This window comes from Grammomys surdaster, unplaced genomic scaffold (assembly GCF_004785775.1).
Source record: "Grammomys surdaster isolate TR1022 unplaced genomic scaffold, NIH_TR_1.0 125363, whole genome shotgun sequence".
Classification (NCBI taxonomy): domain Eukaryota; kingdom Metazoa; phylum Chordata; class Mammalia; order Rodentia; family Muridae; genus Grammomys; species Grammomys surdaster.
Genome location: NW_021620235.1, coordinates 1,116,158 through 1,136,371, shown reverse-complemented (window position 1 = coordinate 1,136,371; position 20,214 = coordinate 1,116,158). Strand labels below are relative to the sequence as shown.

General features: G+C 36.4%; 1 protein-coding gene across 1 annotated transcript in view; it reads right to left on the bottom strand.

The window, feature by feature from the left end:
• Positions 1-20,214, bottom strand: part of Ctnna3 (catenin alpha 3) — a 1,089,047-nt gene that overhangs the window by 88,655 nt on the left and 980,178 nt on the right. The window contains exon 9 of the mRNA XM_028785890.1: positions 18,438-18,530. Coding sequence (XP_028641723.1) covers positions 18,438-18,530 — 93 coding nt within the window. The remainder of the gene's footprint in view (positions 1-18,437; positions 18,531-20,214) is intronic.

The following is a 20,214-nucleotide window of genomic DNA, read 5'->3' as shown; positions in this document are numbered from 1 at the left end:
GAGTTTTCAGATGGGGAGAAGGACATTAGTGGGGGCTATGGCAGAGGCCGGTTGAACTCATTTTAACAAGCAATCTACTGCACTGACCTTGTGTCATAGACCTTAGTGAGACTGAACTTGAGAGTAATGAATTAATTAATACATTTAGTAGAAAAAAAATTTCGAGACAGACGGCATTCATGCTATTATATATCAATTGCATGAAAAAGAAAGATATGAAATAAGTTCGGTTTGATCAGGGGAAAAGAGTGTGATTAATATGAAAATCACAGATAAGGTGAGTTTATCATATCAATAATTCCTAAAGACATTAGGGCCACCAAAGAGAAAATAAGTCCTCTATACAGGGAGAACAGGAAAGGTGACATGAGGGACATCACCCTTTCATCCATGTTCTATTTTATGAAGCCGCAGATTCATTTGAAATGGCAGAGTGTAAACTCAATGTATAGCTAATGGCATTTCTAGATCAAATCAATAGCTTAGAAGAATATTTGCCTGGGGTCAGCACACCAAAGCCAATGCATATATGTTCTAAGGCACCTATGCTCATCCCCCAATTGGCAGCATGACTTGGGAGTCTTGTTCACATGCTATTGACTTTACAGAAATTGGTGATGGAGGGAGTAGGGGCACTTTGTGTTGTCTTTCTCTTTCAAGGGGCTCTGAGGACAGGCAATGTATAGCAGGGTCAGACTATATGCAGAGATGCCCTAAGAATCTACTGAATGAAGCTGTGAAGTTTAACCTAAGTTTCAAGAGAGACACTCATTTCCTTCATGTAACCAACTATGAAATGTTCTCCAAGAAAGGCTGTAGGCATAGAGTGAAAATGGCCCAAGAGAGAGGATATACGTTTTCAGATGGCAGAGCTGAAAGCAGTGAAACTCTCAAGTCCTTGGGAGCTGTGATGATTCCACTGTGAGACTCAGACACTAGGCATGGAGCTATACATTTTGTTATTTGACTTTGTGACTTCTGGTCTTGTTTTGATTCAGTCTTTCTTTGCTGTGCACCATTATTTGTTTCTCTCATGTGGAATGGAAATATTTAGTCTCCAGCATTTTATAGTGTATGCGTCTTTCTTTTTTTTTTGTATTTGTATATGTTTTATTTTAACGTTATAAGGACTCATGGTTAATACATATCCAAATTCTCAAAAGACACTCTACTTACACTTTTGAATATTTGTTAAATTGTTAAAAACTATGGAGAGTATCAGGGAATGAACTTTATATTGTGATACGCCCATGACCCTGTATAGATAATGGGTATTCAATGGCTAGTCTTGATAATCAAATGATTAGGAATCAAAAAAAAGACAAACAAACAAACAAACAAAAACATGGAACACACCTCTGGGCATCTGTGTGATGCGGTACCTAGATTAGGTCAATTGAGGTAGAAAAAAAATCTACCCTAATTATGGTATCCTTCATTGGCTGGGGTCCTCAACTAAATAAAATGGATAGTTTGATGTGAGCATAAACATTCATTTATTTCTACCATCTGTTTGCAGATAAAATCCGAACCACTGTCCCAAGCTCTTATCACATGATTCTGTGGTGGAATGTAGCATCAAAATACAAGACTAATTAAAACACTCTTTCCTAAAGTGCTATTTTTTCCTCGTATTTAATCATGGCCACAAGAAAAGTAAGTGATACAAAATGTAAGGTTATAATCTTAAAATGATGTTTTTAGATGTTAATTTGATAAGAGGTAGACTAGCAATGATTGATATTAGGAACCCGACATCACAGAATACATGATCCAGGAGATAAATACGTAGGCATATTTCTGAGTTTTGAGAGTCAGCAAAATTGGGGAGATCTACCCTAAATGTGTCAAAACTCTTCCTTGGGATCGGGTCATGGATTGAATAAAGATGAAGGAACCAGGAATCAGCATTTATGGCTCTCTCATGACACAGATTCAAGGTAATCAGGGCTGTCAGGATGATCTATATGCACTCAACCTTTAAATTAATTTATTCGTTCTTACCTTAAGTATGCACTTCTCATGTATTTGGTCTGACCAATAAGAGATGTGACTAATATTCTCCATAAATGCTGATATCACTAAAACTCATCCCCAAGCATAAGGGGGTCTACTTCCAGCCCCAGAGCCCTATAAATGGATCATGTCTTAATAGATGGATTGGAAAGAGAGCTTGCTGGCCCACTTATCTCAGATTTGTTTCTGACTCTATCCAGAGTCATTTTCTTCCTCCTCAGTTTCTCTGAGCCATTGTCTCTTAGAAAATAAAAACCAAAAAATGTGCTACCTAATTAATAGAGTCCTTGGTAATGTTGTGCCAGTCCTGGGATGATAGCCTGAGATAATCATCTTCCAGCTCCTGACCAGACCAGTATATTCTAAGTCTACCAGTATAAAAATCCACGATCCTGAAAGTTTCTCTTTCCCAAGTAATGTTAAGGGAGACCAGACTCTTAAAGTCATTTGACCTCTCGGCCCTGAGAGGGATGATCCCTCTGTGAATAAAATTCCTTCTTTGATCTCAACACTCTTCTCCAGGATAGATGTCAAGCTTGGGTTCTCGGTACTTCCTGGAAGCCCAACAAAATAAGGATGTAGTATTCTGAGAGGTTTCTTGTTTTCTATACCATATACTAAAACTGTGTCAGTGAGAAAAAAAAAACCCTCCAAAATTTTGTAGAGAGCTATGCTCTCTAGGCAACAAGGATTTCACATAGGAAGGTCATATAATACCGTTTAAATTTATTCCCAAGTGAAATTATGCATAACTCCATATAAAAATTTATGGTCTTTAACGTTGGGAAATAGACTGTACATAAACAATTTATAAATACCAATATGTTAAGTGTAACAATAGATAAATTTAGGCTTATGTCAGAGACTTATAATTATTGAAAACATTATTACCCTGGACATTCTACCTTGTCTCAGCCTAAAATACTATTGGATAACTAGAATTTTTTTTTTTTTTTTTGGTTTTTCAAGAGAGGGTTTCTCTGTGTAGCCCTGACTGTTCTAGAACTCACTCTGTAGACCAGCCTGGCCTCAAACTCAGAATTCCGCCTGCCTCTGCCTCCCAAGTGCTGGGATTAAAGGCATGCACCACCACTGCCCGGCGGATAACTAGAATTTTAATAAGAAAAGTAGGTTATGGAACATATAATAGGTGATTTTTCCATTTTTAAAAGGTATAATTTCATTTGCGTATGCTACATGTGTATATCCAATATGTATGCTGGTGCCTGGAGAGACCAGAAAAGAATGTCAGAAACACTGACATTGAAAAAACAGATGGTTTTGAACTATTTAATATGGATGTTGGACACTGAGCTCAGGTCCTTTTCAAGACCATCAAGGACTATTAACTGCTAGCCACCTCTCTTCCCCCTTGTGCTTTTAAAAGTTAATATTTGTATTGTTATTAATCATTTCTAAAATGAATGGGCTAAGAACAAGGCATTGAAATAATTACCACCCATTAATTTTTATGTAGAACTTCCAAGTAATCAATGCAGGATAAAAATTTATTCATTTTAATAAAGATTCATTATTTCAAAGTGAGAACATATTAAAATACTTAATAATAATCTCTCCTAGACTGAAATTTCAGGAAACATCTATTTAAACAACCTAGTATGAGAAGTTATGAATTGAGAGAACATAATGTTTTAAAGTATTCTGTCTAAAATTGTATGTAATGACTCATAACATAAAAAGGGATGACATTTGATTTCAAATCAAGTAAGAAATATATATGAAACATAAGAGAAGCTGAGTGTATTATTTCATGATAGATAGACTAGAGATGGTAATTCCAAGGTGAACAAACAAAAAACACAAACTGGGATCCTTCTGAAGAAGCTATTGCTGACCAGTTACTTACACTTGGCTTCTATAACATATTACTTTTGGAAGATGGAATGAGAAAGGTTGAGACACGAAGTTATTGTACTTTACCAACCCTTTACTATTAATGTTTGTATCTGGCCTAATGTTTTCCATGGAGGAAGGTATCACTATGTTAGAAGAATCTAGTTTCTGCCAAATGTAAAGATAAGAAAGCTATAAAATAGAAAATCCATAGGAAAAATTGCTGCTTACCTACCTGATGCCCCTACCAGTGTAACTGGTGAATGTACTGAGTTGTGGCTTTCCTTATGGTCTGTGAATATATGAAAGACTGCGGAACATCTTCATCAGCTAAACATTTTATTCAATATACACTATATCTGTGTTCCCAGCTATGATCACTAATATTTGGCTTATGACAAACATTTTAAAAGATTTTTTATTTCATTTAAGTTTTAAAGACTGGTATCATTATAATGGCCCAGGCTGACCTCACCTCAAACTCACCAGACAGATCTCGTTAACTTTCAACTAGTGGTCCTCTGGCCTCAGCCTCTTGAGTACTGGTATTATATTAATATTTTAAAGAATATTTGCTATTTAGCTTAGTCAGTAAATAATAGTTTAGACTGCATTTGAGCAGTTACTGATAAAAGTGGGTTCTCCACAAAAACAATGTTGGTAGCAATGTCCTAAACAGAAGAATTATAACCAGGCAGACAGAAGAATTATGAATGGGTAAATAGAAGTTTAAAGTCTGGTTTCTGTTTCCCAGGAAAAATACTACCTCACTTAATCTACCCCCAAAGTCAACTACATCATCAAACACATATAGATTCTAGCCAATCTGAACAGCCTATATTGACTCAAAAATCCCACCCTGATGACTGTCATATAAAATCTGCTTGCTTTCTCTGCCACATCGCTTCTTTCTGTCCCCAGGGAGATACTATTCTTGGCAGTGGATTCCCAGTAACCTTTCTTTCTACCCACAGGGAGGTATAGTTCAGTGGTTTCACAGCATCCTCTCTTATATTTGCATCATTAAGTCAACTGACACTAAAGTAGTGAGAAAACTTTGTGGGAAAAAGTTGAGCTCATCTCACAGATTTCAAGAATTGGAACATCAAGAAAGTAGAAGGCAGACCATGGAGACATAGAAAAAGACATGCATTCAGACTCAGGGAAAACACTAGTCTATAGAATGCTCAAAGATCATGAGACGATAGGGACAGAGAATTTGGAACCAGATTATAAGGTTTAGAAAAAAACACAGAATTTGACAGACTGAACATCTCTTCGTGATAAAATATTTAATTAAGCATAGAAGGACTGTATTTCCATACAATGAAAGCTATGTCTTAAAAGCTGCAGTTGATGTATGAATGACCAAAGGCAAACTCTTTTCCACTAAGATTAGAAAAATGAAATGGATGGGAATTCTTACCACTTCAATTTAACATAGGACTGGAAGTCCTATGAATAGTCTATGAATAGAGCAATCAGAGAAGAGAAAGAAATAAATGGCATCAAAATAGAATAAAGAAGTAAATTTGCTACAGTCTGTTATCAATATTAAATACAGAAAGAAAATCTAAAGTGCTCCTTAAGATACTGCTAAGGTTGACAGATGATTAAGTTGTTAAACTTATAGAATACAAAGTCAAAATATGAAATCAATACTGTATCTTAAAACAACAAACTATTCAAAAAGGAAATTGAGAGAAAGGTGCTAGAGAAATGCCTTAGTGGTTCAGAGCACTGTCTGCCCTTCCAGACAACCCATGTTTGATTCTCAGCATCCTCAAGTTGGCTAGCAAATATAATCCATGGAATTAGACTCCCCTTTTGTGGTCTCTATATTCTAAGGATAAATTGTAGCATACAGAAACACATGTGAGCAAGACACTCATATACATAAGAGAAAAGCTCTAACATTTATATGGAATTGGTACCAGTTCTCAACTAATGAAAGCCATTTTGAGAGAAAAGTACAATGTGGTGCATGCCTACTGTTCCAGGATTTGCATGGCAAGGAGATATGGCTCTTGCTGAACTTTAGCATAGTGTCCTGTCTGTTCTAGGCTAATCAGGCAGTGTTTATAAAAAGTAAAAGTAAAAATAATCATATGAAGACAAAATTCAAAATGTATACATTATCCTGTCTAACCAGAAACTCGATTACAACCCTATGATAGTCAAAAGCAGCATCGTTCAAACATAACAACAGACACGGAACTAGAGAGTGAAGCATCATAACAGAGAAAGAGCAAAACAGCTCATATTTATTTCAGTCAATTTTTGGCATAAGTGTCTATCATACAAGTGAAGGAAAAACAGATATTTTTGTAATGGTCCTGCTGTGAAACCGCAATACACACAAATAATAGACTGTCCATTTACCTCACACCATATGCAAAGATCTAATGAATTAAGGAGTATAGCTCCTGACATTAAAAGGCATAGCAGTTGAGGTGCTAGCGGGATGGTTCAGTGGGTAAACAATATGTCACGCATGTGTGAAGATTAGAGTTTTGATCCCCACCACACACATTAATGCCATGCTGGCATGGCAACCCATATGCAATTCTAGTACTTCAGAGGCTGAGACAGGAAATACCTAGAACAAGCTTGACTAACTGTTATCAGTGAGCTCAGAATTAATTGAGAGACCCTGCCCAAATACACACGGTAGAGAAAAATTCAGAGTGTGACACCCAGTGTCCAAGTTTGACCTTGATATCCATATGCAAACAAATGCATGTGTATACACATGTGTACTTGCATACATACACCCCATGGATTCTGACATACATGCACAACATACATATGATGCAACAAATCTTTTATTAAAATGTAAATATGCATAAATATCCTAGTACAAAAGGCATAATCCCTGGCATCAGTTTATACAAAGGGTTAATAGACATGAATACCCAAGTTCAATCAACAAAGATGAAAACAAAACCAACGGAAGCAAATTAAAGATTCCACATGACAAGGAGAAAGTAAGCAATAACTCATAGTTTGGATGAAAATATTTGCCAGCAACACATATGATAGAGAATGAATAATTATAGGAACGAAAAGCTTCATAGGAAAAAAAAATGAATGAAGGGTCTAGACGTTTCCCAAGAGAAGGCAAGCAAGTAACCAAGAGTTACATGAAGATATTTATAGCAAGACATACAGAAAAGTAATGATTATTGGCCTTCAGTGAAATTCTGAAAAGATGAGCTATCATCTTACCCCTGTTAAAAATGACTCTTATCAAGGGGGTTATAGGCAGAATTGTGGGAAAACACAATTGGAATGAAAATTAATAGAGCATATAAAAGAAAACAATAAGGAGTTTCCTCAGAAAAGTAAGAGTAGTGTCAACACATCACACATCAGTCTTGCTTCTGGACATTCATATATAATAATTAAAATCTATGAACCCACAAGCAATCTATAGCCCCATGTCCACTGTTGCATTATCCATTAGTCCTGAGGTATGGGATCAGGTGTACATTATGAAGTAAATGCCTATGGAAAATGTAACATATGTACTCACACAATGGAATGCTATTTAAAAGAAGAAAATTCTATCACCTGAAACAAAATTGATCATAGGCAAAATAAGCTAGTACAGAAATGCCAAATAATCTTGATTTAATGAAAAATTTCAGAAGCTCTCCCAGAGGCCCAGGATAGAACCATGCTCACTAGAGTTATGGTGGCTTATTGGTTGGAGACAGGGGAGATGTTGCAGATTTGTGTATCTTACACAGCTAGGAATGAAAACGCACCTGAAGGGTTTTGCAAAAGGGGCATAGTTATTGTTACTAGTGCTGGCTGACATAAGTTGTCAGTAGTTATTCAGCAATTTAGAATGGTAGGCTAGGAATTTATCTAGCTCATGTAAATCATTAGGAAGGAAGGATTTGCTTACATTATCATTTTAAAAGAACTAAAGTTCTTTTAAAACAAGACACCTCAGGAGGAAGTTTTCCTTGCCACCTGTAGCCATGACTTCTCCTGTTGGTTTTGTCAAATGCATGATCAAAAAACAGCTTAAAATGGAGAAGGACTTTTTGTTTTACAGGTGAGTTGATAAAGTTTGCCATGGTAGTCAAAGCCTGCAAGACAGGAATCTATTCCTTTCTGTCTTCAGTCAAGAAACAAAGAGCAGACAGGAAGCGAGATTACTAAATAATCTGAAGCCTGTCCCTGTTACTCAAGTCTTCCAGCAAGGCTCCATCTCCTAAAGGTATTCCAGAACCTTCCTAAATAGCACTACCTGCTGGGCGCCAAGGGTTCAAACACATGAAAGTATGGGGGACATTTCACATTCAAATCCAATACTTCAGCCTTCCTAGGTTTGTGTGTGTGTGTGTGTGTGTGTGTGTGTGTGTGTGTGTGTGTGTGTGTGTATACAACAAAGTAGGCTTTCACTCTACAGTTGAAAGCACTGAGATAAGCATGTTTCCTTATATTAATAGGTTAATAGAGAGAACTCTAATTTAGAGTTCAAAATCCATAATGAGAGATTCCATGCTAACAATGAATGCTATGATATAAGGATATTTGTATCACTGATGCATGGTTGAGTGAGACTGTTTAGGTATGAAATTCTGAGCCAATGTAGAATTCTACAGAAGAATAAGTATTTACTGGTGAAGAGGGAAAATAAAAGTTGTTGAGGTGACTGTGACATTCACAGGTAGATAAATTCTTGAGTGGAAGACAAATGCCTAGCAGTAGCTGATAAAGAAAGAGGTAGGACTGGAGGGAAACTATTGCACCGAGATGTGGAAGATAGAAGCAAGCACCTAATCTAGAGGTCCCTTACACAGGGCAGTGATGAGCTGAACTTAATATGAACAGCACAAGAAATGGCACTCAGACCCTGACTCCTATTTTCTAAGTATGGTGAAATATCAAGTGTCTTCAAAAACATCACATAAGTTTAAGATAGAGAATAAAGATAATTAAAGTGGAAACAGACACAATGTCAGGACTTGATGCACGAGACCACGTCAGGACCTGAACTAAGGATATGACCAGAATGTCCTTATGCTCCCCTGAGCATGAATAAACTTTTAGTAGTTCCCAAATGGAACTCTCATTTGGAACTTTTAGTAGTTCCCAAATGGAATGGAAGTAGGACTCGCTACCTCCCCATTGTTACAACACCCTCTTTATAACATTCATGACTGTAAATTATTTCTTTGCCTCTTTGTGAAATATTCTTAAAAGCTTGTCCATTTTATAGCATACAAATGTCTTTTTCTAGAAAGTGGGAACCATTCATTTGAAAGTGAGGTAAGCCAGATTCTCTCCCATTTCCCCAATTTTTCAGAAGGGAAAGAGCCCAACTTCAAAAGAAACATTTGACCATGGAAAGAAATTTACCCATAAGTTGACTGGTAGTCAAATTAATTAGCAATGGAAATCATATTCGACTCCTATAATTTCATCTCTGAAAAATCTTCAGCCCATTTTTTAAAGCAAACTGGAACACAGACTTTATTCTGACATTGGTTTACTCTCACAGTAGCCTAGGCCAAAGTCTTTCCTGATGCAAGTTCTTAATAGTAGACATTATAGAAATAATAGATAAGTCTAGGAAAATGTAAATAAGTTAGAAAAAGACTAGTTTATGACAAAGTATGGAAAGATTAAAAAATTACTCTTAGATTTAGAACTGAATTGGTTGAATTTTCTAATTGTCCAGAGATGTATAATTTGAGTAAGTTTGTGGGGTAAACTGAGGCAGTTAATCTTGGAATTGCAGGAAACAGGTAGGTCTGTATTCATGTGAAGGCAGAATGTAGGAGAAAAAGATTTAATTAGAGCTGTGAGATAATGGGATTATAAATCCTGGTACTCTACAAGAATGTCTAGGCAAAATGGGAAGACCTGGAAAATCTCAGGATATAGAAAAGACATAAAATGGACCCTGATGTTTATAAAGACAGAGATGGACCCAGTGAAAACCCAAGTCAGTAACGAACTAACTGTGCATGCCTGACCCTGTTCCTCATGTCTCACCTATAAGAAAACCAATTGGTATGGCACCCACCTGTGATTCCCAACAATATTGGGAAGGTGGGAACAGGAGGTAGCCAGCTAGTATCCAAGCCTTCTCAGCAAGCTCAAGGCCAATAATAGAACATGTCTCTAAAATTAAAGCTGAATGTTAGCCCGAGGAGGTTGCCACTGAACTTCACACATTCATCATGAATATACACAACTGCACATATACTTAAGTATCCATGTACATATGAACATACAAGCAAATGCACATACTTGTACATAAATATGAAATCCAAGAAAAAAATAGAAGATGTGTAAAAACCAGAGTGATTATCAGAAGCAAAATTGAGTAAAAAGAAATTCATGATCTGGAAGGTCCCAGTGTTCTCTGGAAGGGCTGTTGTACCATGTAATTTTAGCCAGGTCTCCTTGCACTGTTTTTCATAATAACCAAAGCCAAATTATATCATGAAGAAGGTAATGAGGTCACATCTCTTCATATGCTGTATGGTAATTCAGAATACATTTATTATTGGAAGCATATTCAGATAATAAATAGGGCTTATTAAAAACCATTCCATTCTTTATTTTCAATAAACGACCCATCTGTGGTTGGGTTTTTTTTCATATTCCCATAGTGCAGGACATTGGACTAACTGCCTGTAGACAAGCAGTAATGAGGTAGTTATTTGTATCACCAACATGAACTTGCAGAGAACATGGGTAGTTTTTTTTTAACCTACCAAGAATCATTTTAAGATTTGATATGCTCCAATTCATTTGATGCTGTTGACATTTTGAGGTTGTGTCCAGTAACCTAGGCAACTGTTCTCATTCCTCTTCTAATTTGCTTCTATTTATAGAACTGATATGATCTCAATGGCCTCAGCGATATTTCCTTAGAGAGGAGTGGGCTTACAAGTTATGAAATCCTCCTGGGTAAATAATAAATATATGATAAACTCACAAGTACATTTATTTGAGCTGTAATTTATACGGTTCAGGAGCTCTTTTAAAAGTGTCAGGACTTCATGCTGAAAGATGAACTGACAATGGTTGAAATTAAAAATGCAAGTATAAAAAGTATACACAAACAGTTGCAGCAATTAAAGATCACAGCTTCAGATACCTTCAGAAAAAGACCTCAGGCCTTACTAAGTCCTATTGAATGACTCCCCCTTTACCAACCCTCATTTGTAAGCTACCACGATCTGGCTTAATTGTGGGAGACAGGGCCTACTTAAGGTTTTACTTGTTCTTAAGCCGTGTGGGTGAAGGGAAGAAACACTGGACACATCTTGGGCCAGTATAGAAATTGAGGTAATTTTTAAATGTTTACCTGGAAAAACTGTCTCCAACATGGCAATATTAGGATGTGATTTCAAGTCTCTTCCCTTTAACCAGTATGTATAATAGAACAAAAAATAGGAATTCAGTTTCTGTAAAACTTTGAGGTGACTGGGATTACCAGCATGAGACTTTCCTGTCTCTATCAGAGGTTATGACTATCTTTGTAAGGTTACACATTTACTGAATAACATGCCTTTCTTTAAAAAAAAATGTAGATTGAGAAAACTGAATAGAATAAAGACCCCTGAAGAAGACTAACAGAGTCAATTAACCTGGACCCTTGCTTGGTGGCTTCCAGAGACTGAACCACCAACAAATCATGTACAAGAACTGGACCTAGACCCCTGAACATATGTAGCAGATGGTCAGCTTCGTCTTCATGTAGGTCCTGAACAATTGGGACAGGGGCTTACCACGACTCTGTTGTCTGTGGATCCCGCTTGACTAGCTGGGGTGTCCTGTCTGGCTTCAATCCAAGAGGATGCACCTAGCCCTGCAGTGACTTGAGGAGCCAAAGAGGATTGGTATCCAGGGGTGGGGATCCCTGTTCTTAGAGGTGAAGAAGAGGGAGTAATGAAGGAAGGAATTCCATGATGGGGAACTGGGAGGAGAGGAAGGACTGCAATCTGGATGTAAAGTGGAGAAATAAATAAATGATGGAAAATAAAATAAAATGTAACCTTAAAAATGTGGTTGAGACCTCTGATAGAGACAGATTATATGGATTGCCAAACTACCAAAACACTACAAAGAAGAATTCCTAGACGACAAGACCAGGCTTCTAACCAACAATGAAAAACCCAAGAACTTAACTATCCTTGGATATGTTTTCTCTGTTTGGTCTACTGTAAAGAGTTAATTGTTTGGACTCTGTTTCAGCTCCATTGTACCCTATGTGATCGCATGTATTCTGGTTTCATCTGTAAATCACATCAAAGCCAAATTCCTTTTAAACTCTTGAAGTGTCTCCGGATGTCTTACTTTTCTCAAAAAGCAAAACAGAAACAAAATACTTCAAAAGACTTTTGGTAGCAGGGTCTTTAAGATGTCAAAATGTTCAGTAGCATGAAAGCAAGTGTCTTACTGTACTCCCTTAGCTAGAGAATATGTGTTCCAATGGATGCCTGAAGCTACACTTGGTATTAAGTTTTATATGGATAGAAGCTAGTCCTATGCCGAATTTATAAATTTTATTGATTTTCATCAAGTAACAAAATAGAATACTTATAAAAATATACTCTTAAAATTGCTAGCGTTGCTACTCTTTCAGCTTAGGGACATATTGGGTAGAATAACACTTACTCAATTACAGTGCTGAAATGTTAATACCGTTGACTGGAGCACTGAAGTAACAACACTATGGATAATCAGATGGTGGTAGACACGGAATGGATGGGCTGAATAAAAGCGACTTACCTCCCATGTAAGATGAGTGATAGGGAGCACATGTAATTTAAAATTCATGAATTGTTTATTTCTGGAAATTTCCATTTGAAAAAAGAAATGTCTGTATTTGGCTGAAGGTCAATGAAACCCCAACAAGTGAAATTATGGAAGATTATTGCCATCTTATAATATCAGAAGAACATAAAATACAAATTGATAGAATATATCCTCTCAGGCAAGAGCTGAATTAATTTCTCACATATATAATTTATTCTTAAAGCCCACATAAAATAGATACTATTATACCTTTACAAGTGTGAAAACTGAGCATCAGAAGTAGAACTTTTTCAAAGTCATTTGTTGTAAGTAATACAGCTAAGATTCGAACTTATTGTTATGTGACTCTAAATCCCATACTCTTGACTTCTACATTGTTGGCATTGCTAGAAGCTAAATCACTCCTCCCTGCATTTCAATAACTACATCCTTTCAGTTCACTTTATTAAGCATCTTTAAATATGTAGTTGTCACCCAAGAAGGTTTGAGGAACATTCTTTTAGCTGCTCCCTTACTAATGCTGAAACAATTTACTGAGACTCAACTGCCTCTGTTGTCCCAATTGCAGAAGATATATCCGGGACCTATTTGAGAATCAGAGTTCCCTTTTTTTTCTATTATTGAAACAAAACACAATGTCAGCTCAATAGTGGTCATGTGCAACATCATTGCCTCTTCTCCTGTGAGTTCCATGATGGGAAAATTGAGTTTATTGCCCCCTCCCGCCATCAAAAAAATAAAAACTCTCCTACTGTCCAACTCTATTTGCCTAAAGCCCCATTCAATAACAGGAAATAAACTACCACAGAAAATTGTGAATGAATGAGCATTACCAGGTAGATGCTGAATGTAGATCATCAAACTAATTTTCCAACTGATAGAAGATCTAGCATTGGGCCGTTTAGAAATTTATAAGATTCAAGTAGGAGTAAGAAGTGGAAATTTGCTGGGGTTTTTTTTGAGACTAAGCTGTGTCATATATCATATGCTATTTTTCTGGATACTGTCTTATGAGAGGATGATGCTTTTGTTGAAGCAGACACATGGGAGGATGTTTTCCTTAGAACAGACATATGGTGTTTTCCTGAAAGCTGCATGAAAAAAGGGCATGAGATGTTTTGCTAGAGCAGACAATTAAGAGAACATGTCATCTTTAGAAAGGGTATAAATATAATCCAACAGACAGTAGACCACACCGTGTGGCATTGGTTCACCTTGTCACTCTTTGCTGGTCTTTGTCGGGCTTTGCTAATACTGGTCTTGCTGATGACACTGTGTGGTATTAGTTTCTTTGCCACTCTTTGCTGATCATCATTTGTCATGACTTTGTAGAGACAAATGCACCAAAGAATTTCTGGTAGTATTAGTATTCGAGTGGCTTCTTGCCACTTCCTCGAACTCAGGCCAATATGCAGAGCCTCACAGTTTCTTCTGTATCAGACTGCCACTGCTGATTCATGGATGGTGTTTGTGAGTGGATCAAGCTACTACTATTGATTGGTATGAACAAAACTGCTGATATTTTGAAAACACAGATTGGATTTACCCCAAAGGACTATTTCTAAACAGGTCCACATCCTTCTTTACCCTATTATCTTTCATTTCTACTACGTCTCGTGGGTGGTAGGCTAGAAGGGAGGTTAAAATGTTTAAGTATGCTTATTAAAGTAGGTATTTAAAAAAAACAGGCCTACAGGAATGATTAATTTCATGACATGGTCTTTGGTTCTATAAATCATTTTCCCAGGGGAGAGTTGTACTGTCAATTCTATACTGAGTCTTTAGAGCTTTAATCTACACCATAAATGTGCTGTTCTAGAAACTGTGTGCATGACGCCAGGAAACCTATGATTTTGTCACAATCAACATGACTGGCATAAACTATTTAAATTCTTTAAATCTCATTCTCCACTTTCCACAATTAAGGAGAGACAAATAATAAATACTAATGTCAAGTCTTTTGTTTAAAAGACCTAAATACAAACTAAGAGATGCTGTGTGAACTACAATGCATTACTCAATACTCAGAACTGCTATGCTTATACAAAAATATAATTTAGTCTGGGTATAGCCTAGTTTAAGAAAAGGTGGATACAAAAGCTTTACTACCATAAATTTGGGGAGTAAGTCTATAATAAGCCTTAAGATAAATTTATTTTCCTACCTCATTCATTTTTAAAATATAAGATTGTTTTTTAAAAAATCCTATATTATGTTTGATTAAAGCATGAACAGAGTACACAATAAGGTCTGTAAACAATCTTCTGTAAATCTATTATATAAGCAAGCTTCTGTGTCACTGTGGACCTGTTCAGTAGATATAATAACACCATTGGTTTAGAGAATTCCCGTGCTCAATATTGAGATAATCATGTTTGCTTGGCTCTCCAATTGCCACTTCATATGGCAAGCACTATTGGTCATTTAATATTTGTCTCTCATTGTCTGCAGACTCTGAATCATTATTTTTAGTTACAGACCTTTACAATACCCAATGGCATTTACAGCTGATGACAGCTATAACAGATGATGCTAAGCCAAAGCTACTAGCAGTGAAACACAGAGAATAAAATGATAATAAATAACCGTCACTCAATGCCTAAGTAGTGTCTGGAATTGATTCCAGTGCATGTCCAATATAACAGAGTGTGCATAATTTAAGAAGCAAAAAAGAAAAAAATATATGTTGAGTCCTTCATCATGCAATGAACAGAAAGGAATTCAAATACTTGTCTTCCTAGAGACCATGAATTTAACACAGAGCCAGGTATAATCATTCAAATGATTCTCAGAAAGATCCATGATGGATCTTATGGTATTTCCCCAAAGTGTTGGTATTCATGAAATAGATTTAAAGAAGCAGTATAATGGGCCCAAAAAACAAACAAAAATTCTGAGTATAATAAGAAGATAAGATCTCAGACACAAGAGTAAGGGCCACGGCATCACCATTTCATTAGAAGGAATAGGAAAGTGCTGGGGACATATAATGTCTAGCCAAGATTTTGAAACTTATTAAAACAATTTCTTGGATCTGGTCAGGTGATCTATGTTAGAGACAGGCTTGTCCTATTTTTTTTGTTATTATTATCCATATCTTAATTTAAAGGTAAAGTAGGTTGTAATTAACTTATAAGACAGATATACACTGAAACATGCTGTTAAAGTGTGTATATTATGAAATAATTAAATTTAAAATTTTTATTTTTACTGTTTACAAGTAGATTTTACTATGGCAAGATCCTACTACTAAGACATCGTTGGTACTCTGAGTTGGTTTCTGTCTCTTATTCCCTTAGGACTATGTCAGGTTTGTTCATGGTACTTGTTGTTCATCTCTATCCTAAAATAGAATTTATGCCATCAGTTTTAGGTCCTACGAAACTCATATGAATAATAATCGAATATCTGATTGTAAAAACTTTTTTCACTTATCAAAGAAGTTTTTGTTGTGGTCTGAATGACGGTGGACTTCATAGGCTCATATGTTTGAATGCTTATTCTCCAAGGATTGGAATTGTTTGAGAAGGATTCTATTGAGGTTTGGCCTTTTGCAATATATTGTAGTGCTAAATACTGACCCTTAAGTTCTGGTTGTCTCAGGGAAGAGGGAATCCTCACATACACCAAGTGATGCTATATAACCTTGCTCCTTAATTTCTAACTATTGGTTGAATAAAGATGCCAACAGCCTGTAGCTGGACGAAAGAGTGGTAGGCAAGGTTTTGGTTCCCAGACTTGAGGTCTGAAGAGAAGGGAAGCAAAGGAGAAGGTGAAGAGAGGAGATGACATCATGGGATAGGTGAGCTATGAAAACATAACCATGAGGGCTGGCCAATTGGAGTTAAGAGAAGCCCAGGATGGAACACAGTATTTTGTAACTCAGGGCTATTGCTAGGGAAGTAGACAGCATAGAGGGTAGGTACCTGCCCAGCCCTAGTGCTTATAAAGCTTATCGTAAATATAAAGGTTTTGTGTCTTTTATCTGGGAGCTGAATAATCAAAGGTGAGGGAGAAACCCCTGATTAATATTACTTATTACCATAACACGACTATAATGATTCAGAAGTGTGGCCAAACAAATTTTATCAAGCTATGTATTACTATATGCATTTAAACTCATCATTTCCAAAGGGGACCCATTGAGAACATGTGCAGAATAGTTAAGAATTTCCAATCACCAAATGAAAGAGAACGTGCTAGTTATAAATGAGTCTGAGGAATGTGAATACCAGACCCAAAGGAGTGTAAGTAGAGGTATATGATTCATGATGACTACTCATTTTTCCAAAGGAATTTCACATCATATTTACAGGCGAGGATTAGGGAGAGATGGAAAGAATACCTGAGTCATTTGGAATATACAGAGTGGAAAGTAAAGGGGCAGAGGTGTGTGTTAGGAGAAATCAAATTTTGCTTCTAGCAGATCAGACAGTCTTGTTACTGGATGTGGTGAGGTTTTCACACAGAGTCAATAAAGAGAAACTAGATTGCTATAGACCTCTATACAGATGGAAGACATTCTACAATGTAGAGAAATTTCTGAATGATCCTAAAAAATATAAGCAGTCCTATGAAAGGCCCAACAGGGTTTATGTAACTGTGTTGTAACCAGTACACAGACTAGATATGATTAAACATAGAGATAATACAAGTTTTACCTTTCCATTATTAAGATTTAAAGCTTTTAAAACACCCCCATACATATCATCTTATTTGAAGTTACCAAGGAAACATGAAAACATATGATCCAGTCCTCATTTTCTATCTGAAGAAATCTGAAGTGTCTAAACAAAGGATTCATCGTCTACATGTGTAAATCCTGAATGTAAAAACAGTCATGTTTATCCAGATACAATGTTTCCTTTTTGTTAATCAAACTTTGTCCCAGGAATGGCTTGTCAGCCTTGAGACCTATCTTGATCCCAATGACACAAACATACTCCACTAGCTCCTGAAGCAGAATTTGCCAGCAGCAAAACACATTTCTTCTTTATTGCTACTTTCTGACTCCACATCTTAACAATGATAACAGCTAGATCTGAAGAAAATGACACTTAGATATTATGTGTTCCAGACAGATCCTGGTATGAATTAGCTCTAAGCAAATTAACAAACCAAGTAACAAGCAAAAATCCTAATCTCAAGATGGAAGCTTTGAGCCGTATATTACCAAATACTTTCTGACTATGACAAAGTGGTATTTATTTTCAGAAAAGTATATGCAGATGAAATAGAAACATAGGCTATCTTTACCACAAAAGTTAGAGGAAAAACTTTCCTTCTCTGTCTGTCTCTGTCTGTCTCTGTCTCTCTTTCTCTCTGAATATGTGTGTGTGTGTGTGTGTGTGTGTGTGTGTGTGTGTGTGCATATGTGTGTTTTGAGGTGCAGAAGATAGTATTCAAGACAAGACAAAAAGTCCCTGTTACTGATTCAGTAGATCTTGTTTCCTATCTTTTCAGACTATATTTACAAAATCCTGCATTCTATTCTCTGCACCAAAAGAACATGTATGAATTTCACTTTCATATTCACATGACTTATACAAAATGGTTAACAGCAAGGAATGATTTCCTAGGACATCTTAGAGTCCTCAGGCTGACTTCTCAAGACAGAGAAAATACCTTCTTAGCATGCTACTCCTAAAGTCTAAGGCTTTTCTCTTTGTGTTTCAGAGAGTCAGATCTAGATCCAACTGTTTCATGAATGAGAGGCTTCCTAGATTGACAGGGACTACCCACAGTCAAGAGATATCCCTCTGTAGATGACTTACCCTGTCAGTTTTCCCTTCTGTCTGAATGCTGGTGTGACTGCGGACCTCATGGTCATCTTCAAGGTCAGAAACATCCTCTAGTTCCTCTGGAGTCTGTGGGAAAAAAAAGCAGAGTATAGCTGAGGAGGCTAAAATCTGCTGCCACCATGTTGAAGAGTTAGTAGAACCTCAGAAATGTGACCAATGAGTTGACATATGATCTTGAAATCCAACCCCAGCTACTCACATAAAACTTCAACATCATCGCAGATAAAAAGTATAAATTCTACTGAAGAATGCATATAAAATACAGTAAAGTAAGATTTGTTCATAAAGAGAAGACAAATAGTTACCCATGCTGTGCAGCAGATGAACCTTGATTATATCACACTACATGAAAGGTACCAATTATAATGAGTTCATGGAACATGAAAGAAAAATTTTGGAATACATGTATCTATTGAAAACAAATTTGATTATTTTGCAGGAAACTTAAATGACTTAAACAGGTTTGGACCTTCCCATTGGGATGTCTACAATTCTGGAATTAGATAAATGATGGTCACTATAGACTATATGAATATGCTAAAAGGTTGAATTTAGCTTTAAAATGAAGAACTTTATTGTATATGAATTAATTCCAATACATTTGGAGCAGTAGGAAAATTAGAAGACAGATAGAATTTTCTGCCATTGTGAAGCAATCTGACTATCCACAATAGTGCTGCTTTAAACCAAGGTGCTTAGACTCGTATATAAATCAGAGAAGTTTCATTAAGTCAGTAAGGATCAGATGCCACCACAACTCTCAGGAAACTACATTTTCTAGGAACTTACATGAAATATAACATAACTTGACTTTCCTGGAGTGTGACAGTTTGTGTATGCTTGGCCATTTGACACTATTAGGAGGTGTGGCCGTTTTGGAGTAGATGTGGTTTTGCATACCTATCAAATGTTAATTCTTGATATTCATTTCAATCTGTACTTGAAGTAATGACAGCAGGTGAAAAATCCAGGAACAAATAGGTTTTGTTTGTTTGTTTGTTTGTTTGAAATGAAGTTAAAGACGCCTCTGCTGTAGATGTGGCTACTAAAGACTGACATATTTAGACCAAATCTGATTTTTCCTTAATCTTTGTTTATTATATAGTATTTCAGACATTTCTGTGGTTGTCCAGAATCTTCCTTCCCTTGGTACCAATCTGAAGATGAGACCGTTGATTATTAGCTGATATATTGAAACAAGGTACCAATTTCTTTTTCACTGTTGACTCTGGATAATTGATCATTTCTTGCATCATTAAGCGACATGGTCTCTATTCTTAAACGCCTGTAATGAGTACCCCTCATTGCTTCATTGTATAATTCCTTATATTTATTTCATGTCTGCTAGTACATATAAATAATCTCCATTCACTTAGACCTCCAACATGCTCAGATTTTGGTGATTTGTGCATAGATCTATTGTAGCTATGAGTAACAATGACCTTGGAGCAACTGATTCTCTTCTCAAGTATTAATAGCCTGAGTTCAACAGTAGATAACGTCTATAAACCCACACATTTCACTGTTAGCCATTTTGTGTATTCTCATAAGAGTGTTGAGAAGACACGTTTTTCTTTTTCCTTGGTACATCACCTAAGTCTGCAGACATATGAATATATTTTATGGAGCAAATCCCCTTTCTTGAATCCTGTTGCTCTTAATTGAAGACTATCTGATGCCCACACTGTGATCTGCTTCCTATAAATTTGTTTATCACATGGGTTACCTCATCCTTTAGTGCAATATAGTC